At 45.2% G+C, this 27710-nt stretch overlaps 1 protein-coding gene across 1 annotated transcript in view; it reads left to right on the top strand.

Annotated features, from left to right (window-relative positions):
• LOC126199681 (zinc finger protein basonuclin-2-like) overlaps nucleotides 1-27710 on the top strand; it is a 150265-nt gene that overhangs the window by 69199 nt on the left and 53356 nt on the right. Inside the window, exon 3 of the mRNA XM_049936608.1 lies at nucleotides 3934-4036. Coding sequence (XP_049792565.1) covers nucleotides 3934-4036 — 103 coding nt within the window. The remainder of the gene's footprint in view (nucleotides 1-3933; nucleotides 4037-27710) is intronic.

Genomic DNA, 27710 nt, shown 5'->3' with positions numbered 1-27710 from the left:
GCCCTCTGGTATTACAGGTAACTCTAAAATATTTCTGTTTGCTGATGACACTAGCTTGGTAGTAAAGGATGTTGAGTGCAACATTGGCTCGGTTTCAAATACTACAAATGGTTCAGATGGCTCTGAGCACTATGGGACAACATCTATGGTCATCAGTCCCCTAGAACTTAGAACTACTTAAACCTAACTAACCTAAGGACATCACACAACACCCAGCCATCACGAGGCAGAGAAAATCCCTGACCCCGCCCGGAATCGAACCCGGGAACCCGGGCGTGGGAAGCGAGAACGCTACCGCACGACCACGAGATGCGGGCTTCAAATAGTACAGTTCATGACAAAAGTTCATGACCTATAGAAAATAAACTAACGTTAAATCACAGTAAGACTCAGTTTTTGCAGTTTCTGACACACAGTTCAACAAAATATCACGTTTTAATTTGACATAATGGGCATATGATTAGTGAAACTGAACAGTTCAAATCTCTAGGTGTTCAGATAGACAGTAAACTGTCGTGGAAAGCCCACGTTCAGGATCTTGTTCAAAGACTTAATGCTGCCATTTTTACTGTTCGAACGGTGTCTGAAGTGAGTGATCGTTCGACACGTAAATTAGTCTACTTTGCTTATTTTCATTCGCTTCTGTCGTATGGTCTTATATTTTGGGGTAACTCTTACCATTCTAAAAGGATATTTTTGGCTCAGAAACTGGCGGTTCGGGCAATAAGTGGTGAAAGTTCACAAACCTCTTGTCGACCCCTGTTCACGAGTCTGGGTATTTTGACATTGGCTTCTCAATATATATACCTTACTGTCATTTCTTGTTAACAATATTGGCTTGTTTCCAAGGATAAACTGCTTTCACTCAGTTAATACTCGGCAGAAATCAACCCTGCATTTGGGTCGGACTCCCTTAACTCTTGTGCAGAAAGGTGTGCAGTATATTGCTCTATCCATTTTCAGTAAGCTACCACTGGAATTTAAAAATTTAGAATCTCAGCAGTAATCGACGCGCTTTCGAATCGAAACTGAAGGGTTTCCTTATGGGTCACTCCTTCTATTCTGTCGAGGAGTTCCTTGAAAAATTAAGCTGATTCTCGTTGTATTGTTGATTGCGTTTACTTAAACTTATGGCTTGACTTTTTTCGGGTTCATAAACATTTTACTTTTATCTGTTATTACTTTTATGTTGTAATTTCACGCCGGCCGCGGTGGTCTCGCGGTTCTAGGCGCGCAGTCCGGAACCGTGCGACTGCTACGGTCGCAGGTTCGAATCCTGCCTCGGGCATGGATGTGTGTGATGTCCTTAGGTTAGTTAGGTTTAAGTAGTTCTAAGTTCTAGGGGACTTATGACCACAGCAGTTGAGTCCCATAGTGCTCAGAGCCATTTGAACCATTTTGTAATTTCATGTACTGACACGTTCCATGACATTGGAAATTTGCTCCTCAATTTGGTCCTACGGAACTTGAAGTGCAAATAAAATAAAAATAAAATGACATCTAAATTCAAAGTGTTTTTCGAAGCACTATAAAAAGTCAAACGTTAGCTGTTAGGAGAGATTCCATGTAATAATATTTTGTGACGGTGAATAGTTATGTATCAGTCTCGTGCGGGACGAAGCTGAACGCAGCTGCCGTAACTTCACATTAAGCACATTTTATCTGCCGATGTTAGGAGGCACATCACCTGCAGTGAGACCGTTAAGGTTGCATTAAAGAACAGTGGACACCGTATGAATCAATAGACTGCAGGGGACGACACGTGAGGCAGCCGTAATAAAATGCACGACTGCTTCAAACGAAGCAATTTGGAATGACGACAGAGGAAACAGGAAATCTATTCCCGTCGCGGGTCGTATTTGAAATTCATTTACGAAGCCCCGGGCTTGTTAGGAGAAGATGCATCGTCAAACGGCGTATGCAAACAGCTACCGGTCTGGAATTACCGTCCGGACAGAGCTGAATAATTGTTTATAAATCAGGTGGGCCGGCCTGTGGGCCGAGGACCAGCGGCCATTATCTGTCCCCTTTAATGTGTGTGTCTGTGTACGTGTGTGTGTGTGCGTGTGTGTGTATGTGTGTGAGCGCCCCAGTTTCCGGGTCAGGCCGCTAGTGGCCGCTCTCCAGAGCCTTTTAGCGATAAGCCTCTCTGCCTGGCACGCTAATACCGACGGATTTACTCCAGCGCAGGCTGCCTCTGTGGGCGTCTTCTTAGTGTCGTCTGTGAGGCAAAACTTGACCCCGAAAGATCAAACCTTTTTCACTACTGTCTGTATTTACATTATTGTCTCTTGCATGGTCGTCGCTTTCTTTTAGCCCATACCCATGACATTTAATAATTGTAACTACGTGGTACTAGCAAAAAATGAAAGAAAAACATCGTATTTGCTATTGACTGTAGAAATTATTTATTTTACAATTGCTGTTTCGGCCTCTGAGCCATTTTCAGGTGGTACTGAAAAACATTTTACTTCACCATATCCCGGGTTCGATTCCCGGTGGGGTCAGGAATTTTCTCTGCCTCGTGATGACTGGGTGTTGTGTGACGTCCTTAGGTTAGTTAGGTTTAAGTAGTTCTAAGTTATAGATGTTAAGTCCCATAGTGCTCAGAGCCATTTGAACCATTTTAACCACTTCACCACGTGTGAGACTTTAAAATTCTCCGACATATGTACATGACGTCGTCAAAAAAAGTGAACAGTCCTATTTTTCCTTCAGCATATGTCAGGGTTTAAAATTCTCCGACATCTATACATTTTACCGTGAAAAATAGGATGTTTTACTTTTTTTGACGGTGACTTATATACATATATATGTCGGAAAACTTTAAATTCTGACATGTGTCGAAACAAAGTCACTTGGATTACCACTTGAAAATGGCCCAAAGGCCGAAATTACAATTACGAAATAAATAATTTTTGCGATCAACGGCGAATATAATGTCCTTTTAGATGACTATGAACACCGACCATGAGTGGTTAAAAAAAAGCCCTTATTCTTCACCAACAGTTAATATTACAAGGGAGAAAAATAAAAATTAAGAAAGTGCACTTTTTATCACTACCCGTAATCAGCTACCCAGCTACTAGTTCTGTTGTCAGTACTGTTATTTCTGTGACTACAATCGGTACACCTATTTCTGTTCTTTCATTACGGCCGCCCTTCCTTGCTGTATTACTGTGTCTAAACTACAGAGGGTTGTTCCTGGCTGCTGGATCAGCCCTGAGGCTAAGTCAACCGCTATTGTCTACTGGCTATTTGCACTAATGCAGCGGACAGTCTTGATTAATGTTTTCATTCAGTGGTCGTCGAACTCAATTACCTTCTTTGCATCAGCACGAAATTTTGCCTTGTCACGATGGCAGCGGGTGCAGTGCCATCCAAAACGCACCATGTCGACTGGTTCCTCTGTGCTGCTTTGGGATCCGGCCTTCTGAATGCCGTACAGCCAATAGCCTCTGCATCTTCGTAGAGAGCACAGTCCCACAACGTATGCACCAAAGTGCACAGACTAATTTTCTACGGATGCTTAGGACACGGCCCATGCCTGGCCTAGTAACGTGTCACACCGCTCGACGGGTGAATAAATGTCACTGTTAACCTGTCCTTGATGTTAGGGATAAATTCATATCTTCTGCTGCCTGTGTCCGAAGTCTCTCATTCATTATGCGAATGCTTAACGCGATAAGTGTCCTACTTTTTTTTACGTATTTGCACAACTTCCAAATATTCTTCGCGCTCCAGCTTGATGGCCTTCATTTAAGTAATACGGGACTCCACCCCTTTACCTGATTTCCAAGCTCAACCGGAATATTCCTAGAATTCCTAAGAACTGTAACAGTAACTACAAGAAGTCAGGTGTAAACGAAGGCTGTGTACACTAAGGCAACATTAGAGCTGAAAACTAAAGATGTGTGGACGTGCTTGTTGCAGGCCATCCGGTGCACCGTGCCCAGCTGTTCCTGCGAGTGCTTCAGCCCTGGGAAGAGCAACGTCCGATACTGCGACGGCTGCAGCCACAGCTGGGTGCCGCATGGTGAGTCTCCCTGCCGTCTTCAACGGACTGCAACCGCTGCATTCGCCCGGCACCTACTAAGCACTTCAGAAGAATTTGACAAACTGTATAACACTGCGCGCTCCGAACTGCACCCGCTGCCTATGCAGTAAATGTCGTCGGCCTTCCAGATTCCGTGTTTCTACAGTAAATATTTGTTTTGAATAGTTTACGGATACTGGTGAAGTTTACCGTCCAAAAAAGTTCAATTTTGCAGCATGTTTGTCTAAAGTCCGTAAAAGGTTACACTTCATTCACTATAGTGCAATCTTTCCTCTGAGTCACAAGTTCGGCCTCGTTCCTCACGAAGTGACCGCGACACGGCTCGCCTGCATCCGTAGCAGGCTGCAGTGAAAGATGTGGGCGAGATCGTCGCTGATACGATACGCGCGTTGGTGGTGGCCGTCACTGAAACAAAGGCGGTTTTCTTCGCGGCGAGATCTATTTACGAAATTTCAATCACCAACTTTCTCTTCCGAATGCGAAAACATTTTGTTGACACCCACCTACGTAGGGAGAAACGATCTTCATAATAAAATAAGAGAAATCAGAGCTCTAACGGAAAGATTTAGGTGTTCCTTTTTCCCACGCGCCATTCGAGAGTGGAATGGTAGGGAAGTAGTATGAAAATGGTTCGATGAACCCTCTGCCAGGCACTTAAGTGTGAATTACAGAGTAACTACGAGGGCAGTTCAATAAGTAATGCAACACATTTTTTTTCTGAAACAGGGGTTGTTTTATTCAGCATTGAAATACACCAGGTTATTCCCCAATCTTTTAGCTACACAACACTATTTTTCAACGTAATCTCCATTCAATGCTACGGCCTTACACCACCTTGAAATGAGGGCCTGTATGCCTGCACGGTACCATTCCACTGGTCGATGTCGGAGCCAACGTCGTACTGCATCAATAACTTCTTCATCATCCGCGTAGTGCCTCCCACGGATTGCGTCCTTCATTGGGCCAAACATATGGAAATCCGACGGTGCGAGATCGGGGCTGTAGGGTGCATGAGGAAGAACAGTCCACTGAAGTTTTGTGAGCTCCTCTCGGGTGCGAAGACTTGTGTGAGGCCTTGCGTTGTCATGAAGAAGGAGAAGTTCGTTCACATTTTTGTGCCTACGAACACGCTGAAGTCGTTTCTTCAATTTCTGAAGAGTAGCACAATACACTTCAGAGTTGATCGTTTGACCATGGGGAAGGACATCGAACAGAATAACCCCTTCAGCGTCCCAGAAGACTGTAACCATGACTTTACCGGCTGAGGGTATGGCTTCAAACTTTTTCTTGGTAGGGGAGTGGGTGTGGCGCCACTCCATTGATTGCCGTTTTGTTTCAGGTTCGAAGTGATGAACCCATGTTTCATCGCCTGTAACAATCTTTGACAAGAAATTGTCACCCTCAGCCACATGACGAGCAAGCAATTCCGCACAGATGGTTCTCCTTTGCTCTTTATGGTGTTCGGTTAGACAACGAGGGACCCAGCGGGAACAAACCTTTGAATATCCCAACTGGTGAACAATTGTGACAGCACTACCAACAGAGATGTCAAGTTGAGCACTGAGTTGTTTGATGGTGATCCGTCGATCATCTCGAACGAGTGTGTTCGCACGCTCCGCCATTGCAGGAGTCACAGCTGTGCACGGCCGGCCCGCACGCGGGAGATCAGACAGTCTTGCTTGACCTTGCGGCGATGATGACACACGCTTTGCCCAACGACTCACCGTGCTTTTGTCCACTGCCAGATCACCGTAGACATTCTGCAAGCGCCTATGAATATCTGAGATGCACTGGTTTTCCGCCAAAAGAAACTCGATCACTGCCCGTTGTTTGCAACGCACATCCGTTACAGACGCCATTTTAACAGCTCCGTACAGCGCTGCCACCTGTCGGAAGTCAATGAAACTATACGAGACGAAGCGGGAATGTTTGAAAATATTCCACAAGAAATTTCCGGTTTTTTCAACCAAAATTGGCCGAGAAAAAAAATGTGTTGCATTACTTATTGAACTGCCCTCGTATGTAGATGTAGATGTAGATGCAGAAGATGGCAGGCGTATGGGTATTCCTGCAGTACATGCTAAATTTTCCAAGAAGTTAGGATTATGAAATTTCCCGTTGCCGGAAGAGAAAAGATTGTGTTTTCGCTAGTTTTGATTGAAATTACGTGTTTAATGACCTGAACAGACTCAGAAAGGACAAACTCTTGGATACACTTGTAATGTTTCAAGCCATACACGATCCAAATGATAACGTTATAATACGTAGATTCATGCAAGAACGTAACTTTCAATATCTCGTGATTCAAGATGAACAGTTCCCTGGAGAGAAAAGAACCGTCGCCTTTGGCCTGCTACACTCTTCCACCTACACAAGTCGAGATTCAGCATTGCTCACCAACGCAGCAATGATCCAGCCGTGTCGGTGGCAGCTTTCAATCGACCATTGTTCTTAGTCCTATACACCGAAGATCAGGCTGCGACGCACACACATTTCGGTGACTACAGATGGTTTAGAACGTTCTCCCAAGACTTTCCTACACTGGATATTATTCTACCACTGCACTCGACAGATGCCGTCTCTATCTAATAGCTTGTCGACGGGACGTTAAACACTAATCTCCTCCTCTATCTAATAGTCGAACTAGGCTTTCGAATACGTACTACGTTAGAAACATTTCTAAATTAGGCTTAATTACAAAGTTTGATATTTTAGGCTCTTGAGATTTTGCGGTACAAGTATGGAATAGCGCATTCGTTTTAGGTTTGTTAAAGTTAAAACGAATACTGGAGAATCTAATAATTCATTATTAAAACTAAACGCTGTAAAACATAATAGCGCAATAGAAAACACGAAATATATCCTTCTCGGGTATTAAATATTATCACATTTTCTCTTGTGAAGCCTAGAGATCTATTAAATGAGATTGCTGTGGGTTTTAGTATCGAAATATCCTTTTTGCGCCGCTTCAAGAAAAGGCGTGACCACTCTCTTCCGGCCTGTTAATCCTAAAATTGATTCTGGATATTTTTGGCTTTGGCAGACTGAAATGCCATCTGTTGGATATCCTTTCGGGTAAGTCCAAAAAATTTAGTTTCCATTGTCTTTCTACATTCAATTAGCTGTTGTTCTTGTTCGTTAGCTAGAACAATTTTTCGCTCAAGTTTAGTCTTTGTGGCTAAATAAGCTGGTAAATCTGATTTTACTAGCCTATATAGGGTGATATTGGGAACTTTGAAAGTTTTTGCTGGCTTCAAGTAGCCCATCTCCTTGTCACTGACCTTTTTAATTGCTGCTTGCATAGCAGACTCGTACCACTGCTTTCGAGCTCGTGACGTCATTTCTGAAGCAATATCTATAAATGAAACTGGTTGTGAAAGCACGGTAGTAAAACGGAGTACTAGTATTCATATTAGTGACACAGCCATCTTGAAATTCAGAAACGCAAATAAAACCGAAAATTAATTTTAAATAGCCAACAAACACGCCATTTTACAGCTTAATGTGTTAGCTACATGTTTGTGTTGAAGGTATATTAATAATTTACGTATTATCACAAGAATGAAATTGAAAACCACAAATCTGCAACAATTATTCGTCCTAGTGAATTCGTTAAAACAGTTCCACTCACTCGCAGTGGCTGCCAACTGCAATGTGAATGCATTCTAAAGCAGTCTACAGATGCTGAACGTAGTTTTCAAGTAGCTCACCAGAGCACAGCACTTACAAGGCGATAAATCATAGAATTTCATATTACTATCCCTATTCCATGTATGTACCTCTCCCTCTAATGTTCTCTTTCATATGACTACGGAACTCCCCAACCGTCATGTTGGTGTGACGTGGGGACAGCCCAGGCAAGTACAAACCGCCTTGCGTACCACGCCTTTAGAGCTGCAGTTTGCCGCCCTCGTCGTCCGTTCTGTAAACAAGGCTGGTGTTTACGCTGCAGCGTTCGTGCCGATCCGTACAAGGGACCTCCTTCACTGCGTCAGCGTCATCTCTTCGGGCACACGTGTGGCCCGGAGCAGAAGCCTCCCTGCAAGACTGTAGTGTCCCACACATGTCACTCTACGGCAGATTAACTGTCTAAGAAGGAAGGCCTCCCGTTCTGGGAGGGTGCGTCTGTGCCTCTGGTGCAAGTAAAGCGATCATCAACCGAGGATTGTTTCGAGCTTCACAGTGCTTTACAAGGCACGGTCCTGTTGGAGGTAGTGTGTCGTTACCTCCCTCGGACCTTTGAGACGACTTATCCAGCTACACTACTGGCCATTAAAATTGCTGCACCACGAAGATGTGCTACAGTCGCGAAATTTAATCGACACGAAGAAGATACTGTGATATGCAAATGATTAGCTTTTCAGCCGGTGGCAACACCTACAACGTGCTGACATGGGGAAAGTTTCCTACCGATTTCTCATACATAAACAGCAGCTGACCGGCTTTGCTTGTCGAAACGTTGTTGTGATGCCTCGTGTAAGGAGGAGAAATGCGTACCATCACGTTTCCGACTTTGATAAACGTCGGATTGTAGCATATCGCGATTGCGGTTTATCGTATCGCGACATTGCTGCTCGCGTTGGTCGAGATCCAATGACTGTTAGCAGAATATGGTATCGGTGGGTTCAGGAGGGTAATATGGAACGCCGTGCTGGATCCCAATGGCCTCGTATCACTAGCAGTCGAGATGACAGGCATCTTACCCGCATGGCTGTAACGGACCGTGCAGCCACGTCTCGATCCCTGAGTCAACAGATGGGGACGTTTGCAAGACAACAACCATCTCCACGAACAGTTCGACGACGTATGGAGCAGCAAGGACTATCAGCTCACAGGCCATGGCTGCGGTTACCCTTGAAGCTGCATCACAGACAGGAGCGCCTGCGAAGGTGTACTCAACGACGAACCTGGGTGCACGAATGGCAAAACATCAATTTTTCGGATGAATCCAGGTTATGTTTACAGCATCATGATGGTCGCATCCGTGTTTGGTGACATCGCGGTGAACGCACATTGGAAGCGTGTATTCGCCATCGCCATACTGGCCTATCACGCGGCCTGATGGTATGGGGTGCCATTGGTTACACGTCTCGGTCACCTCTTGTTCCCATTGACGGCACTTTGAATAGGGGACGTTACATTTCAGATGTGTTACGACCTGTGGCTCTACCCTTCATTCGATCCCTGCGAAACCCTACATTTCAACAGGATAATATACGACCACATGTTGCAGGTCGTGTACGGGCCTTTCTGGATACAGAAAATGTTCGACTGCTGACCTGGCCAGCACATTCTCCAGATCTCTCTCCAATTGAAATCGTCTGGTCAATGGTGGCCGAGGAACTGGCTGGTCACAACTGTGGTATCGTGTTGAATCTACATGGGCAGCTGTACCTGTACACTCCATCCAAGCTCTGTTTGGCTTAATGCCCAGGCGTATCAAGGCCGTTATTACGGCTAGAGGTGGTCGTTCTGGGTACTGATTTCTCAGGATCTATGCACCCAAATTGTGTGAAAATGTAATCACATGTCAGTTCTAGTATAATATATTTGTCCAATGAATGTCCGTTGATCATCTGCATTTCTTCTTGGTGTAGCAATTTTAATGACCAGTAGTGTAGTTATGGGGGGACCTACAGCCTGACGTGAATTCCGAATGACGGCACTGCGTTTTTCACATGAGAAAACATTGCCGGAGGTGAAAGAAATCACAAGTGACAGATAAATATCCTAGGATTGACCGGAATCGAACCCAAGACCTCTGGATTTGTAATCTGGCAATTTACTACTGAGTCTCCGATTCAGCGTTTGCTGTGCAGAAACCACGAATTTATTGTCTCAACATAGGAAGTCTTCATTAAAGTTCTGTAAATAGTTGAAATAACGCCACACCAAGCACTGTAATATGAATCAGAAAACATGTATCCTTTTACAGAACGATATCTGCAAATGTAAAATTACGTAAGGCTTACTCAACTGCACATTCCAGTCAGATTAATGTGATCACCACCTGTGTTCGAAGTCAAAGTGCAATAACCACTCACAGCTCGCAGCACTAACAGTGGAGGCTATACAGGGTGTTACAAAAGGTACGGCCAAACTTTCATGAAACATTCCTCACACACAAATAAAGAAAAGATGTTATGTGGACATGTGTCCAGAAACGCTTACTTTCCATGTTAGAGCTCATTTTAGTTTCGTCGGAATGTACTGTACTTCCTCGATTCACCGCCAGTTGGCCGAATTGAAGGAAGGTAATGTTTATTGACTTCGGTGCTTGTGTTGACATGCGACTCATTGCTCTACAGTACTAGCATCATGCACATCAGTACGTAGCATCAACAGGTAAGTGTTCATCACGAACGTGGTTTTGCAGTCAGTGCAATGTTTACAAATGCGGAGTTGGCAGATGCCCATTTGATGTATGGATTAGCACGGGGCAATAGCCGTGGCGCGGTACGTTTGTATCGAGACAGATTTCCAGAACGAAGGTGTCCCGACAGGAAGACGTTCGAAGCAATTGATCGGCGTCTTAGGGAGCACGGAACATTCCAGCCTATGACTCGCGACTGGGAAGACCTAGAACGACGATGACACCTGCAATGGACGAGGCAATTCTTCGTGCAATTGACGATAACCCTAATGTCAGCGTCTGAGAAGTTGCTGCTGTACAAGGTAACGTTGACCACGTCACTGTATGGAGAGTGCTACGGGAGAACCAGTTGTTTCCGTACCATGTACAGCGTGTGCAGGCACTATCAGCAGCTGATTGGCCTCCACGGGTACACATCTGCGAATGGTTCATCCAACAATGTGTCAATCCTCATTTCAGTGCAAATGTTCTCTTTACGGATGAGGCTTCATTCCAACGTGATGAAATTGTAAATTTTCACAATCCACATGTGTGGGTTGACGAGGATCCGCACGCAATTGTGCAATCACGTCATCAACATAGATTTTCTGTGAACGTTTCGGCAGGCATTGTTGTTGATGTCTTGATTGGGCCCCATGTTCTTCCACCTACGCTGAATGGGGCACGTTATCATGATTTCATACGGGATACTCTACCCGTGCTGCTAGAACATGTGCCTTTACAAGTACGACACGGCACGACGATGGAGTTCCTGCACATTTCAGTCGAAATGTTCGTACGCTTCTCAACAACAGATTCGGTGACCGATGGATTGGTAGTGGCGGACCAATTCCATGGCCTCCACGCTCTCCTGACCTCAACCCTCTTGTCTTTCATTTATGGGGGCATTTGAAAGCTCTTGTCTACGCAACCCCGGTACCAAATGTAGAGACTCTTCGTGTTCGTATTGTGGACGGCTGTGATACAATACGCCATTCTCCAGGGCTGCTTCAGCGCATCAGGGATTCCATGCGACGGAGGGTGGATGCATGTATCCTCGCTAACGGAGGACATTTTGAACATTTCCTGTAACGAAGTGTTTGATGTCACGCTGGTACGTTCTGTTGCTGTGTGTTTCCATTCCATGATTAATGTGATTCGAAGAGAAGTAATAAAATGAGCTCTAACACGGACAGTAAGCGTTTCCGGACACATGTCCACATAACATATTTTCATTCTTTGTGTGTGAGGAATGTTTCCAGAAAGTTTGGCCGTACCTTTTTGTAACACCCTGTATAAAACGCGTCGTGGGATGGGGAGGGGAGTGGCCGTGGGAAACAGTGTGGTCACTGTTGTATTGCAGGAACGGACGATTTATCTGACGTTAAAACGGCACAATCGTTGGGTTTCAGGAGAAAGGAGGGAATGTTTTCGAAACGACTAGGTTGTAAAATCTTCGCGTGTTAGCGTGGTTAATGTATACCGTGCATGGCAAAATGGCGCCATCCAAAACCGGCGACGTGGCAGTTGTGGTGCACAACAGCCCATAGAATGACCGGGGTGAACGGAGACTGCTGAGATGTGTACAGGAAAATAGACGTGCAACTGTTGAGCAACTTACCGCCCAGATGAACCGAGGGACTACCGACGGCGTCTCCTCAACGACCGTTCAGTGAGCTTTGCCTCACGCGTCCATGTTGACTTCTGTTCATCGGCGACTAAGACTAGGATTTTGCACGCAATACCGCATATGGACGTCCACTGAGTGGAGACAGCTGGCCGTTTCAGATGGACCACATTTTGTGCTTCATCGGACAAAAAGCAAACATATTGTAACAATCGTCTGAAGGGTACAGACAGGAGGAGGGAGAACGATGCTCTCGGGAATGTTTTAGTGGCGCTCTGTGGACGACCTCATCAGTCTGGAAGGCACAATGGGTCAACACAAGTATCCCTCTATCCTTAGGGGCCATGAATGGCTGCATATGGTCTTCAAGTAGACGGACATAACCATTTCCATTTAATAATCGGTTGAGTCGGACCAGAGGTTCCAGTCCATTCCATGTAAACGTAGCCCACACCATTATGCAGCCACCACCAGATTGGGCAATGCCTTGTTGACACCTTGGTTCCATGGTTTCGTGGGGTCTGCGCCATATCCGATCCAAATCATCAGCTCTTACCACCTGAAATCGGGATTCATGTGACCAGGTCACGGATTACCAGTCGTCTAGGGTCGAGACGATATGGCTACGAGAGACGCTGCAGGTGACGTCGTGCTGTTAGCAAAGGCACCCCTCGTCGGTCATATGGTGCCGTAGTCCATTAACGCAGAATTTCGCCGCATTGTCATACTGGATCCGTTCATCGCACGTCTCACTGATTTCTGCTGTTATTTAACGCAGTGACGCTTGTCTATTGGCACTGATGAATCTACGTAATTGGCGCTGCTCTCGGTCGTTAAGTGAAGTCGGTCGTCAACTGCGTTGCCCATGATGAGAGGTTAATGCCTTAAATTTGGTATTCTAAGCACACCATTGACACTGTGGATCCCGGAATATTGATTTCCGTAACGATTTAGGGAATGGAATGTCTTATGTGCCTAGCTCCAACAACTACCTACTCCGCGTTCAAGGTCAGTACGTTCCCGTCCTGCGATCGTAATCACGTCGGAAACCTTTTCAAGTGAATCACCTGAGTACGAATGACAGCTCCGCCAATGCGCTGCCCTTTTATATCACCGCTATCTGTGTATGTGTATATCACTATCGCATCACTTTTATCACCTCAGTGTATGTAAATTAATGTTAGATACACTCAGAAATTCGCCATGTGAGCATGTTGGCGGTATACGTAACGACGCGAGATTTCCTTGAAGCAGTTGCACAGCCGTTCGCGGCTCGGCTCTCCCAACCTTTCTTTCGGTGTACATCTAGTTCACTTAATACAGCCACCTGGCTTGTCAGCTATATGTTACTCAGCCAAACCACCGCATATATGTAAAACATACGGCTTGTAGCGTCCCAAGTCCCTCTCTTATATCGAACAAAAGATTAAATTTTACATACTGTGTGAGCAATACTTATTCATAATTAGTAAGTGACTTGAAGATGATCACTTGCCCGAAACTAATTTTCTGTGAAAAAATATCAATTAGGACACGCAACAGCTTTTGGTGGTTCCCCAGTGTTGCGCATTAAATGCACTGATGCTGTGCAGTACTGTTTTTTTATTAGTAATGAAATCTACGGCTATAATATGAGAGGTAGCGATATGTAGCTACGGTTAATGAAAGATGAGAATGGCGAAATTATAAGCGAAGAGAAGGAGATATGTGAGAGGTGGCGTCGCTACTTTGATAAACTCCTCAACCTAAGACCATTTGTACCAAGGAACCCAACACAAATACAGGAGGAAGAGGATCCAGATAATACTGTGGACACACCTAGCGTAGAATAGGTGAGAACTGTGTGGTGTCACCGCCAGACACCACACGTGCTAGGTGGTAGCTTAAATCGGCCGCGGTCCATTAGTACATGTCGGAGCCGCGTGTCGCCACTGTCAGGATCGCAGACCGAGCGCCACCACAAGGCAGGTCTCGAGAGACGTACTAGCACTCGCCCCAGTTGTACGGACGACATTGCTAGCGACTACACGTACGAAGCCTTTCTCTCATTTGCCGAGAGACATTTAGAATAGCCTTCAGCTAACTCCATGGCTACGACCTAGCAAGGCGCAGTTAACCATATCTGGAGAGAGTCTCACTTGTATTATCAAGAGCGATGTACCGCAGAAGTGAATAAAAGTTAAGTGTACGAGAAGCTCCGTTCTTTTCTTTATAGCATTCCTAAAGTATCCTGTTTCAGACTTAACGCAAGACGGCGTGAGTTGACGCGTGCCCTTTCGGCTACTTCTCAGTGTGGCGTAGCTAGCTTGTTACGCCACAACAAACCGCAACGAGGAAATTAAAGAAGAATAACGCGGCAGGAACGGACGATATTCCAGCAGAATTTCTCAATTGGAAATGAAGATCCTGAAACTGGTTAATCTAATATGGGAAGAAGACGAGATGCCTGAAACATGTAAAAAGGGAATTGCGTGCCCTGTATATAAGAAAGGAGACCAGGTGGAATGCGGTAATTATAGACACTGTTTAACTTTTGATATAAAATCCTCTCTAACATGCTGTACGACCGACTCCTTCCAATAATACATAGGGAAATAGGGACGTACCAATGTGCACTGATCCCCAGTAAGTCAAGCACTGAATAGATAACTACCCTAAGATAAATTCTGGAAAAAACAAAGGAATATGGGGTCGGAACGTATAATCTTTTTATTGATTTTAAAGCAGCGTACGAGGGCAAGTGTACCAAGCTCTAGATGAATTGTTTCCAAAAAAAAAAAAAAAAAAACTGATAACGGCAGTAAGAATGACAATGAGAGGAACGCTACGTAAACATAAAGACTGGAGGAATATCGTCCAAAACTGGAAATTAAAAGTGGAGTACGGGAAGCTGACGCGCTGGCATGCCTTCTATTCAAGACTGTCTGCGAGAAGGTGATGAGAAAAGCAAACACATTGAATAGGAGCATTATTTTTCATAAATCTGTACAGATACTGGCCTATGCGGACGACATCGACATAGCAGCAAGAGCTCTGACGACAATGGAAGAGCCGTTCACCGCACTTGTACAGGCCAGAGGAATATAGGCCTAAATATCAATGAGCAAAAAATAAAATACCTAGCTGCTGGGAAAGCGCACAGGAGAACATGCCAGCCGAAACGACGATGGGTACCTTAGAAGAGTCGAGGTTGATTGCAATCAGCCTAAATGATACCTCATATGAAATATAGCAGACACTAAATGCCAGCAGTAAATCTTATTTCGTCTTAACAGAGCTTGTATCTTCATGGCTTCTGACTAGAAGCAGGAACCTAACTATCTATAAAACACTGATCAGACCAGTGTTTGTGTCTGCCTTTGAGACCTGCGATCTGACAGCAAGGGATGCTCAATCGCTGGGTGCATTCGAGAGAAGGACACTCAGGATAATCATTGGCCCAATTTGCGAAAGGGAAAGATAGAGGAGGAGATACAACCACGAGTTGTACGCCGTCTACAAAGATCAGCCTGTTAGATGAATTGTGAAGCCATCTTGGGTGACGTAGGCTGGAAAGCGATTCAGAAATGCCCAAAAAAGACAGCTGGACGGAGAGGACGTGGTCGACCGAAAACTAGACGAGTCATAGAAGACCTTCGGAAGATGGGCTACAGGAACTAGTAAATGCCAGCAAGGGGCCCGGAAGACTGCACTGTAGCTCCTTCTCTAGATTGTCGCACAGATGACAAAATGGTAGCTATCGAAATAGACGACAGAGGGATAAAGAAACAATTAAAATCGCTCAAAGAGGAAAGGCCGCTGGACCTGATGGGATACCAGTTCGATTTTACACAGAGTACACGAAGGAACTTGCTCCCCCTTCTTGCAGCGGTGTACCGTAGGTCTCTAGATGTGCGTAGCGTTCCAAAGGATTGGGAAAGGGCAGAGGTCATACCCGTTTTGAAGAAGGGACGTCGAACAGATGTGCAGACCAATAGACCTATATCTCTGACGTCTATCAGTTGTAGAGTTTTGGAACACGTATTGTGTTCGAGTATAATGACTTTTCTGGAGACTGGAAATCTACTCTGTAGGAATCAGCATGGGTTTCGAAAAAGATCGTGTGAAACCCAGCTCGCGCTATTCATCCACGAGACTCAGAGGGCCATAGACACGGGTTCCCAGGTAGATGCCGTGTTTCTTGACTTCCGCAAGGCGTTCGATACAGTTCCCCACAGTCGTTTAATGAACAAAGTAAGAGCATATGGACTATCAGACCAATTGTGTGATTGGATTGAAGAGTTCCTAGATAACAGAACGCATCATGTCTTTCTCAATGGAAAGAAGTCTTCCGAAGTAAGAGTGATTTCAAGTGTGCCGCAGGGGCGTGTCGTAGGACCGTTGCTATTCACAATATACATAAATGACCTTGTGGAAGACATCGGAAGTTCACTGAGGCTTTTTGCGGATGATGCTGTGGTAAATCGAGAGGTTGTAACAATGGAAAATTGTACTGAAATTCAGGAGGATCTGCAGCGAATTGACGCATGGTGCAGGGAATGGCAATTGAATCTCAATGTAGACAAGTGTAATGTGCTACGAATACATAGAAAGAAAGATCCCTTATCATTTAGCGGAGCGTTACGGAGATGATAGATAAACTCCAGTGGAAGACTCTGCAGGAGAGACGCTCAGTAGCTCGGTACGGGCTTTTGTTGAAGTTTCGAGAACATACCTTCACCGAGGAGTCAAGCAGTATATTGCTCCCTCCTACGTATATCTCGCGAAGAGACCATGGGGATAAAATCAGAGAAATTAGAGCCCACACAGAGGCGTACCGGCAATCCTTCTTTCCACGAACATTACGAGACCGGGTTATAAGGGAGAACCGATATAGGTACTCAAGGTACCCTGCGCCACACACCGTCAGGTGGCTTGCGGAGTATGGATGTAGATGTAGATAAAGGGATAGTTGAAGAGGTCCTCACCATGAATTGTAGAGCATCAGAAGAAGAAGAAGAAGCGACATCTAGCTAGTTCACATTGAGATCTAGTGAGCTTTGTGTGCCCGATTGAATTCTTAGAAGCAGAAACTTTCATGTCAGCAGACGACGCGTATAATAGGCCTACTGCTGACTACTCTGCGACGGGACTCAGCTACCCGCAGACAGCAGCCGGCCTCGGGCAGACAAGCGAGTCACTGCAGAGGCGTCACCTCGTGCCGCGCCGGGACACTGAATGGCGGCTCTGCGGTTTTGCCCCGGGCGGTCGGGCCACTTCGTCGCTCTACCGCCTCGTTACGCCGCCGCAATTAGAGCGCCGGGGCGCACGAGCCGCTGTCACTGCCTGCTTCCGGCGTCCGCCGCCAGAGTTCCCAGCGTCGCCTCGCCGCGAGCCGTGGGACGCCGGAGCCTCGGTAATTGGCGAGGTGTCGGCGCGCTGGACATTCTCCCACACCTGTCTAGCCGACAGTCCGTTCCGGCCATCCCCGCTATTAAGTGTCTCGTTATGGTCGGCGAGACGGGGAAATGAGCGCGGAGAACGGGGAATCGAGAACCGGTCTCTTTGAGCCAGTGATGAGCGTTTCACGCCGCGGAACACGAAAGTCGAAGTGTCACCCGGATCGCCTGTTTGCTCGTTTAACCGACTGCATTGAAACACATTATGCTGCGTTACATTAGAAGACAGAAACTCGTTGTAAAGGTCAGCGACCGTAATGAAGCGCTTATAGAAAATTAACTGGTCTGAATAGCTTACGTCTGAACAGATTACGTGTTTCGGCGTATTTTCATCGTCGGATATACGGGAAGTAAAAAGAGAGTTAAACTTGACACATGGCAGACGTGATACTGGGAGAAGTGACAGAATACTGAAAGACCTAAGAGGAAACAAGGCCCCGGGAGTACATGATACTTTCTCACACCTTCTGATAGCCTTGAGAGAGGCACACGTGAAAAATTCTTCCATCTGCTTTCCAAGATGAGTAGAAGTGACAGAATACTGAAAGACCTAAGTGGAAACAAGGCCCCGGGAGTACATGATACTTTCTCACACCTACTGATAGACTTGAGAGAGGCAGACGTGAAAAACTCTTCCATTTGCTTTGCAAGATGAGTCATTTGAAACCTCAAACTTCGAGAAGAATTCCAGTTCCAAAGAAAGCAGGTGCTGACAGGTGCGAATACCACCGAACTATTAGTTTAATAAGTCACGGTTTTGAAATACTAATATGAATTCTTTACAGAAGAATGAAAAACTGGTAGAAGCCGATCTCGGAGAAGATTAGTTTGGATTCCAGGGAAATGTAGGAACACGAGAGACGATACTCATCCTACGAATTATCCCGGCGGGGTCAGGGATTTTCTCTGCCTCGTGATGGCTGGGTGTTGTGTGAAGTCCTTAGGTTAGTTAGGTTTAAGTAGTTCTAAGTTCTAGGGGACTGATGACCACAGATGTTAAGTCCCATAGTGCTCAGAGCCATTTGAACCATTTTTGAAACGTTATTTTCAGCTTGTACAGAAACCAGACGGTGTTTAGAAGAGTCGAGGGGAACGAAAAGGAAGCAGTAATTGAGGAGGCAGTGAGACCCCGGGTTGTAGCTTATTCCCGATGTCATTCAACCTGTGCATTGAGCAAGCAGTAAAAGAAACAAAAAAATGGAGTTTCAATTAAAATTCAAGGAGAAGAGATAAAAACGTCAAGGTTTTCAAAGACGGAGCACAAGCTCGGATTGTATCAAGGATGGGAAAGGAAATCGGCTGTGGCATCTCAAAGATGACAATGTAATTCTGCCAGAGACTCACAAGCGCAGTTGAACGGAGCGGATAGAGTCTTGAAAGAGAGATTGGGAACACCAACGAAAGCAAAACAAGGATAAACGAATGTGGTCGAATGAAATTAGATGATATCGAAGTAGTAGATGAGTTTTACTACTTGGACAGCAAAATAATCGATGATGGCCGAAGTAGAGAGGATATAAAATGTAGACTGGCAATGGCAAGAAAAGCGTTTCTGAAGAATCGAATATAGATTTAAGTGTTAGAAAGTCTTTTCTGAAAGTATTTGTGTGGGATGTAGCCATGTTTGGAAGTTAAACAGGAACGATAAACGGTTTACACAAGAAGAGAATAAAAGCTTTTCAAATATGGTGCTACAGGAAAATGCTGAAGATTAGATGGGTAGATCACATAACTAATGAGGAGGTACTGAATAGAAACGTAGAGAAAAGAGCAAAACCTAAGTAGAAGAAGGGATCGGTTGATAGGACACATTCTGAGACACCAAGGGATAACCAGTACTTACTGGCGATTAAAAGGTCGAAAATGAAATGGTAAATTTTACTTCCGCCAACAGATGGTGGTCCGACAGCAAAATTTCAACCCTTCTGAAGCTGCCTGCCCACGTCGACTGTTGGCGGAAAGATTGTGAAGTGGAGCCACGAAGGAACAACGACAGCTAAAGCAAACCAGGCATACCTCGTGTACTGGCGGATAGGGACCGCCTATCACGGTAAAGGGTGGTTCCAAAAAATTGCATAAAATCAGCGAAAGGAGTCACTCCTTCCTTCCAGAGTGCTAACAGATGTCCTACCCGCACAGGGCTGTGCGTAAAGAGTTAAAAAGAATGGGTGCAGCAGTCAAACAGTTACTCATAGGCTATACTTCCTGTAGTCAACGGTAAGCGACAATTAATATGACGTAAGGAGCGGAGTCCTCTGAACAGTGGATGACCGGAAACGAATGATTTGGATTGATGAATGAGGCTTAATTTAATGAGAGGTTTTGGGTTTGGTGAATGCATGGAGAACGTTACCTGTCATCATGTGTCGTAGTAACAGTGAAGCACAGGGTAGGTGGTGTTACAGTATGGTGCCGTTTCTGTAGTTTTGGTGTGGTCTCCTTATTGTGCTTAAGAAAATGGTAAAAGCGGAAGGATACGAACATACAGACAAAGTTCTGAATACAATAAACACAGAAGTTAAAATATTCTGTGTTGTGAGGCCCCTCACAGTAGTAGTCATCGAAATTCTAAAATAAACAACTCTGCGTGTTCAGCCACCCGGGGACGCCATAACGTTGCCGAAGAAGAGCCCAGCAGAGGGAGTTTATTAGAATTTTTGGAGACGAATATTATAGGGCCTGACAGCTCAGAAGGTTTCACGACCAGTGACAATGGCTGCGACATCATTCAGACTTGTATACAGTAAACACATTCAAGTGGATGTAGGCAATATTGGATATCACAACAGAATGCAAAGTATGTGGTACATCTCCTTACATCAAGGAGAGGATGTTTACAGTCCATGTCAGTCTGTGTAGAGGCAGTGTCTGACAGGCCATGGGTCTTATTCCAAATATTTAGATAACACAAAGAAATGCCCGACAAACACGAGTGCATATGGTGCTATTGGTATATCTGACCATCCTGTACTAGAGTGCCATGACAAAGAGTAATGGCACCTTGTGAACAAAGCAGCAGATAAGGTGTCTGGCAGCTGTCTTATAAAATATGTAGAAAATGAAGGCACTGTAAGAGAAAGCCCAGCTGTAGATGATAGTGCTGAAGCGATATTGTGAGTGCAGCGAATAACACCGAGCACTCATGAATGCTGGAACTGGCCCCTACACAGAGAATGACAAGGTACTGTGGACACGTTTCCAGAAACGAGTCAGGTGTGGCAAAACCAGTAGAATGAAGGAACATTTGTAACGACGAGGGGAAGAAACGGTTGTCCCATTGGTTGACCTCATTGAGACTGCAGACAATAGCGCTAGCTCACCTTTTGAGCCATCTTACAGCTCACGCACAGAGGGTTTGGGATTATAGGTAGATGGTGTGTGTTCCCTGGAACTCCAGCCCTAGGGATTAAGCATGTTGTTCGTAGGAATTGGGGTCAGACTCACATAGATGAAAGTAATGTTAGCGTAGGTCAGAGATGCAGAATTCCACAACAGGGGTTTCCTGAAGAATATAGATTTCTCAACCCTGAGCTGTTCCAGTGGTAGAGATTAGAATTTGCCAGTAAGTCATGATTTAAGGATTTTGGTGGGTTTTTCTTTTTTATTTTATATTTGATTTGACCCATTATTGTACTACATTACAAGTGAGAGAGTGAATGTTTGATTACAGTCGTATATATTTTTCTGTAGCAATGTGGAAATACAACTATACTGGCTTCTAGGTAGCGGTTGTTGAAGCTGCAAGCAACCACATTGATACCTAGAAATATGTGTGTGTTTGTGTGTTTTGCACACATCCTCCTAAACCACTATCCTGACTTCAACCAAACTTAGTACACATATCTCTTATTGCTGTGGAGCAAAGAACACCTACCTATCAAAGTTCAGGAGATATGACATCATAAACAATAATATGTGTGAAAAACTCCTACACAATGCATGACGTTTCAATTTATTACTTCTGCACTACAAGCTCCTACACAATAAATTTCACAGACAGTATCCACACATGCCCCTGGATGTACCTACACAAATATAACATTTTATGACACACATTTCTAGAGATATGATGTCATTAACACTGACATACATGAAAAAATACAGCACCATACATGAAATTTTAATACATTCATTCTGTACTACTAAGACACTGCATGCAGTCAAGTCGAGGAAATCCCTGACACATAGCAGTGAATTTGGCAGCTTTCAACTGCAAAGCACTAATGGCTGTATGGGTAAGCAATAGCTGTCTCTATAGCTATCAAGAGGCATTGAGATATTTACAAAATCACATTGTAGATATGTGAAGCAGCTGTGTGCATCATACAGAAAATATATGTTTCTAATACAAAACTGCCAAAATAAATACCTGGGAAATGCAGGTATTGTCAGACAGAACATATTTAAAACTCGATGTATGTATGCCTGTGAGTGTGTGCATGTTCCTCGTGTCCTTCTGAGTGAGTAGATCGATTTGAACCAAATTAGGTACACATACTATTTATCACATGAGAACTGGTACTGCAGGGGTAATAATCACCTAGCTCCCACAGGGGGTGTGTGAAAAGCGTTGGTAAACCCTGACATTTAGGCTAGCCTGCTCAACAGGCGTGTTATGTGAGTAGTATCACAATGTCTTCCAGGGGGCATGTGTGGTTGAGCAGAGAGAATAGAGGGATGGAGACGACAGATAGTGAGAGAGGAGAGGATGAGTTGGACAGAGAAAGTGGGAGGAGGAGATTGTCAGACAGAGAGAGGAGAGGAGGCGGCAGGATAAGATGGTTGGCGAGAGAGGGGGCGTATACAGAGAGAGGAGATAGGAGGAGGTTTGTGAAATATAAGTGCTGTTTGCTACCAATAGTAAATAAATACTGGCGAAGAGACTTCCTCAGGATGGACTAGCGAGGAGAGCAGCATCAAACTATTCTACGGACAGAAGATCACAACAGTAGAGTCTCCTCCGGCCTGAGGATGAGATGAGCTGCCTCAGCGAGGGTCAGTGGAACGGCAGGTAGCGGCCAGTAGCGGCCGCATGGGCGGCGGGGCGGCAGGTGGGCGGCGCCTTCGCCCTCGCCGGCAGCCGCCCAGTTTTTGTCCGGCGTCGCCTCTGCCTGCGGGCCGCTCTCTGCGGCCGCGTGGTGCACGCCGGGCAGCGCCGGGTCGGACTCGATAAACGCCGATCGGCGGGCCATAAATAACGCTCAGCCGGGGACACAACGTCATTAAGATGGCCGCCGCGCAAGACAAAGCCGCGGAGCCCCGCCGCGAACAGGGTCGGCCAAAGTGAAAATGCCCGCACAAAGGGCTGCCCACAGATAAATCACCCGCTCGCCTGCCCGCCCGCTTAACTGCTCTTTCTGTCCCCTTATATCTCTGGCCCGGGCCTCCTGCGCGGCGACTCCACGCCGCTTCGTTTCTTCGACTCCCCGCCTAACCGCCTGCCTTTTTCTCTCTCTGCTTTTCTGTTTCTCCGGCTTTTTTTTCTCGTCTCGTGCTCCCGTCCGGCACAATATCGTGTTTAATATTGCGGTGCGTCCTGTTGCCTACTTAATCGAAAACGACGTGCCTGCGTCTGCGGGTAAGCGTACCCTTGAGTGTGTGTGCGTGAGTGCGCACACGAACCCGTCGCGCTCTGTTTCACGTGTGTAGTTTACTATGTACGTCTGGGAAGTATAGGACGGGCTCGAGGGCGGGGGGGGGGGGGGGGGGGGACTCGAAGGTAAACAAATAGTGTTTCCATAGGATGACATAGAGCTTGACGTAATCAAATCAGTTGCATTATATGTATTGTACAACTCCATTCGTCATTAGTGTCGAAAACGTGATGATGTGGGCTGGCTGTAGCAGCCGGACATCTCATGTGAGCGTTGCAGGTGGACGCGCACATGAGTTGCACAAAAATATGGAAACACCACGAGAAATGCATGCTTTAGCGTAACTACAAATGCTAGCTGTGTAATGTCTTGAAGATGTTGCAAGTGTCTGTTGTGGTCAGATCAGTGTTCTGAGTGTATTATATCGGAGCTAAGTGAGTTCGGAAGTGGGAAAATCGTTGGTGTCGTTATGGTGGGTACTTCCGTAACCAAGGTAAGCGCAATCTCTGGCGTTTCAAGAAGCACCGTATCTTAGGTTTATACGGCATACCGGGATAATGGAAAACATCGTAGGCTATGTTGTGACCAGGAGAAATTACTTTCGTCCACCAACAACAGTGGGCTCTTACATTGGTCTGGGAGAAGGCTCATCACATTAGAGCACATGAAATACTAGTGCAGTTTATTACATTAATGAATAAAAGATTTAGTTAGCTTTGCTGCACTTCTTTGCCACAGGGTTGGTGGATAGGTCACAACTGTCATTGACTGACAAGGTCTCACTTGATACACAAATTATCAAACTGTTTCCTTGCAAACGCAACAGTTGTGAAAGTACATTTCATTAGAAACATTAACTGTCACTGTCCTACTAGATGATGCTGACTGTTATAGGTGAAGCTTCGAACTCGGTGAGTTATTGAATGCGCAACACTGTATTGACCCCCGTGCGAGGGCGCTGCAGTATTGCGGGAGACGCTTGGTATTGAGGAGTGCCACCGATACGTCTTTTGGTTGCAGCGAACCCTCGCTAATGTCTGTGCTATAGATTCATGTTGTCGACTTTCCTGTGGCACCGCGATCTCTGGAAGACACCACAGGCCAAGTCATAAAGCAGACGACGGTGTATGTTTAGTGGTCGTGACAAGAGGCCATTGAAGATGATTGTGGTGAAAAATCAGAGTGTGACAGTTGCAAAAGTCACTGCAGAACCGAATGTCACACTCGCGAATCACAACGTAGTTAAAACAAGATGACGAGAGTTATACAGTATAATCAGGGAATTGAAGGGTGTGCTGGATTTCCAAAGCCACTCGTCAGTGATGCAAGTGCCCCTAATTGGAGAACGTGGTGTCGAGGTGCAGTTCCGAACCATATTTGCTAAGGACTGTGTACCTGAGTGCAATGTTGACAAAATACACGTTACTAAGTGTAACACGTCAGGAATAAAAAGTATAAAAAGAGGTTGGTCAAAACAGGATGTCACCGTTTGAAATAACCAGAAAGCCACTACCCACGATGTTACCAGGTGGTTTTGCGTGTGGCCTGCCAGCCTCATGCGATGTCTGAATCACTGTCGAACTGTGCTGAAGGAGGACGTGGTTGAGAGATTTAAACTTTGCCTGAAAATGAATTGTGCAATGTGAGATGTCTGCCTTTACAAAGTGCGAATTTAGTCCAAACATATTGTGACAACATACTTCCAGTATTCGCTGTTTCCTCCGAACACGTAACATATCTGCACAGGACTGTAATTCCAAACATAACAGTTCCATTGTTCTCGATAATAGTAGGCCAGCCTTCGCCCCGGGAACTTATCTTATGGGCAGAAAATATCTTACTTCTTACACTTTACCTTCTGCAGTGATCATATATAGAAGGTGCTGCTCGTTTATCCTGCTCTTTATTGAAGAACGAAACAAGCACTAATTCCATCAGTTTTGAAATAAACTCATAACTAGGTAGTGAAGGATCACCACTAAATTTACCTTTGTGGTGCAAGCAGACGGCATGGATAGTTGTAAACTCCCCTCTACACGTATTTTGACTGTGTGATCGATTCCACGTTCCCTTCGGCTTTAAATTACAGCTATGCATCGGAAGTTTTAGTGTGGAACGAGAATGCTAAAATAATTCATGTACGTGAGGAGAGATTTCTATGCTCTACAGTAAACAAGTGAAAGCACACTCCGATGGAAAATAATGAATTATTCCTCAAAACATTACTTGCTCTACAGGAAATTTTAAAACTTTGAAAGAACAGACGTTAATTTTTTTTAACACGACTGAAAGTAGTTGTGGCCCGTTTTACGAATTCATAAACGTTACTCGTATTCGATGATTACATAAATCTGAAACAGGGAGTTAAATCGCCCTGGGTCGAATGACGGGTCTCGAAACGAAATTGTTCCTTAATTCTAGTCATTAACTTTACTCAGTTTTACTACGGCGAACAAACTTCCTGGCAGTGCGGTTTACGTTATAAGCACGGCACGACACACTCTGGTGCTCGAAGAGGTGCACACGAAAGGCTTTTTTTCTTCTTACATCAGTTTGAGACTTAAATCGCGAGAGATTAGGCCGAATTATGGGCTCCACGGATCTTGACAAGGGGTGATTTACGCAGGTAACAAGGGTGTTCTGTAAAGCAATGTTTTCTTTTGTAGCAACATCAGCGTGTGCAACGGAGTGTGTTGAGTAGGTAACATGTGGAAGAAATACGTTTCCTTAACAAAATATTAATTTATTTTCTGCCGTTAACGTGATGGAGAGATAAAGATAGTGCCAGAGTGTTTTGCATCCGACTAGGTACAAGACTGACGTAGGCTTACACAGCTTTTCTTGGGATGTGTAATTCACGCCATCAGTGCGAAGTAATGCAGTGATTAAGAGACCGTGCTCGAATATCGTAGAAGGAATATCGACAGCGGGGGAAGGGAGCGATGGGGAGAGGGGAAGGGGTAAAATGCGAAGATCAGTTCTTCGTCTAGTGTTTCTGATTTAGGCTTTTCAAGGTCTCCGTTATTATTGCAAGCGAATTAGAGAGGATTACTAGAATCAACACATTTTATCGAGTGATCTGTAGTTCCGTCCCTAATAACCTATATGCCGATGCCATGTCAGGTTCCGTTTGTGTATAAACGTGAGGCCTTACGATGCTCTTTCTCCAGACTTTGTGCAAAGGATTGTATTACATAACATTGTTAATATCCCATCATCTGTGACTTACATTTTTGTAAGTTGGGATCAATGTACAGGTTCAGTGTTAATTACACGAGGTGCAAATACAGTTTTTGTTAAGTAAAAGACTTTTTGGACACTGCGTAAATAACAACGTGCTGAATTTGATTTCATCAAGATTAATTCTGTTCCGAAATCATTAAATCTCATACGTCACATACAGCATCCAGACACCCTATGTAATTCGGAGCTGACCACCAGATGTCACGATAAGCGGACCCGCTAGTGTAAAAGGAGGCGGGTAATGTTGTGGGTTGGCTGGAGAGCCAACACCGTGTGACTAGAGGAAGCCGAAAGGCACGCGTTTTAGCTCACGCAGGCTGGCGTGAGGTCTGGGATAGGACAACGAAATTAGACTTTAGAAAAAACGGACGTAGCTGGTGGAATACTTAACTTTAATCCATAACTGGTGAACGTCGCTCTTGACTGTACATGATTCAGTATCAATAGTAACTGGTAATGGCGCCTTGCTAGCTCGTAGCAAATGACGTAGCTGAAGGCTATGCTAACTATCGTCTCGGCAAATGAGAGCGTATTTTGTCAGTGAACCATCGCTAGCAAAGTCGGCTGTACAACTGGGGCGAGTGCTAGGAAGGCTCTCTAGACCTGCCGTGTGGCGGTGCTCGGTCTGTAATCACTGATAGTGGCGGCACGCGGGTCCGACGTATACTGACGGACCGCGGCCGATTTAAAGGCTACCACCTAGCAAGTGTGGTGTCTGGCGGTGACACCACAGGTAGTATTGTGTTTTCGGCAGAGAATCATTTAAGGTATGGTCCACTTGTTGCGCTTAGGAAAACGCTAAATGCGAAAAGGGTATGAACAAATTTTATAGCATTGTTTACTGCCTGAAGTAGAGGAACTCTCCTGAGACAAGGACTGTATGTGCATGACAGTGCATCCTGTTACAAAACAGCACTTGTGAGGCAATGGTTTGTGGACAATAACATTCAAAAATTGGAATGGCCAGCCAAGAGTTCCGCCCTCAACCAAATGGATCACCTTTGGCATGAATTATGACGTCGACTTCGGTCCAGACCCCAGTGTTCAATATCACTACCTTAAAGGGTTTCTGGTCTAGGAGGAATGAGCTACCGTACCTCCAGAGACATTCAGACACTTTATTGAAAGTGTTCCCAGCAGGGTTCAAGTCGTTGTAAAGGCGAAGTGTGGACACACCTCATATCAATGTCAACGAATAGGTGTCCCGATACTTTTGATCCAAGGCCACTGGAACACACTGGATAAAAGCGAGATAGGGGAAAGGTTGGACCAAAGAGAAAATTTTGTCACAGGAAAGCGATGTTCTAATTTGTGTGAATTCCTAAGGGACCAAACTGCTGAGGTCATCGGTCCCTAGACTTACACACTACTTAAACTAACCTATGCTAAGAACAACACA

Source organism: Schistocerca nitens, chromosome 8 (genome assembly GCF_023898315.1).
Source record: "Schistocerca nitens isolate TAMUIC-IGC-003100 chromosome 8, iqSchNite1.1, whole genome shotgun sequence".
In the NCBI taxonomy this organism is placed as follows: Eukaryota; Metazoa; Arthropoda; class Insecta; order Orthoptera; family Acrididae; genus Schistocerca; species Schistocerca nitens.
The sequence above is the reverse complement of the archived record's forward strand: the minus strand, read 5'-3'. Positions and strand labels throughout refer to the sequence as shown.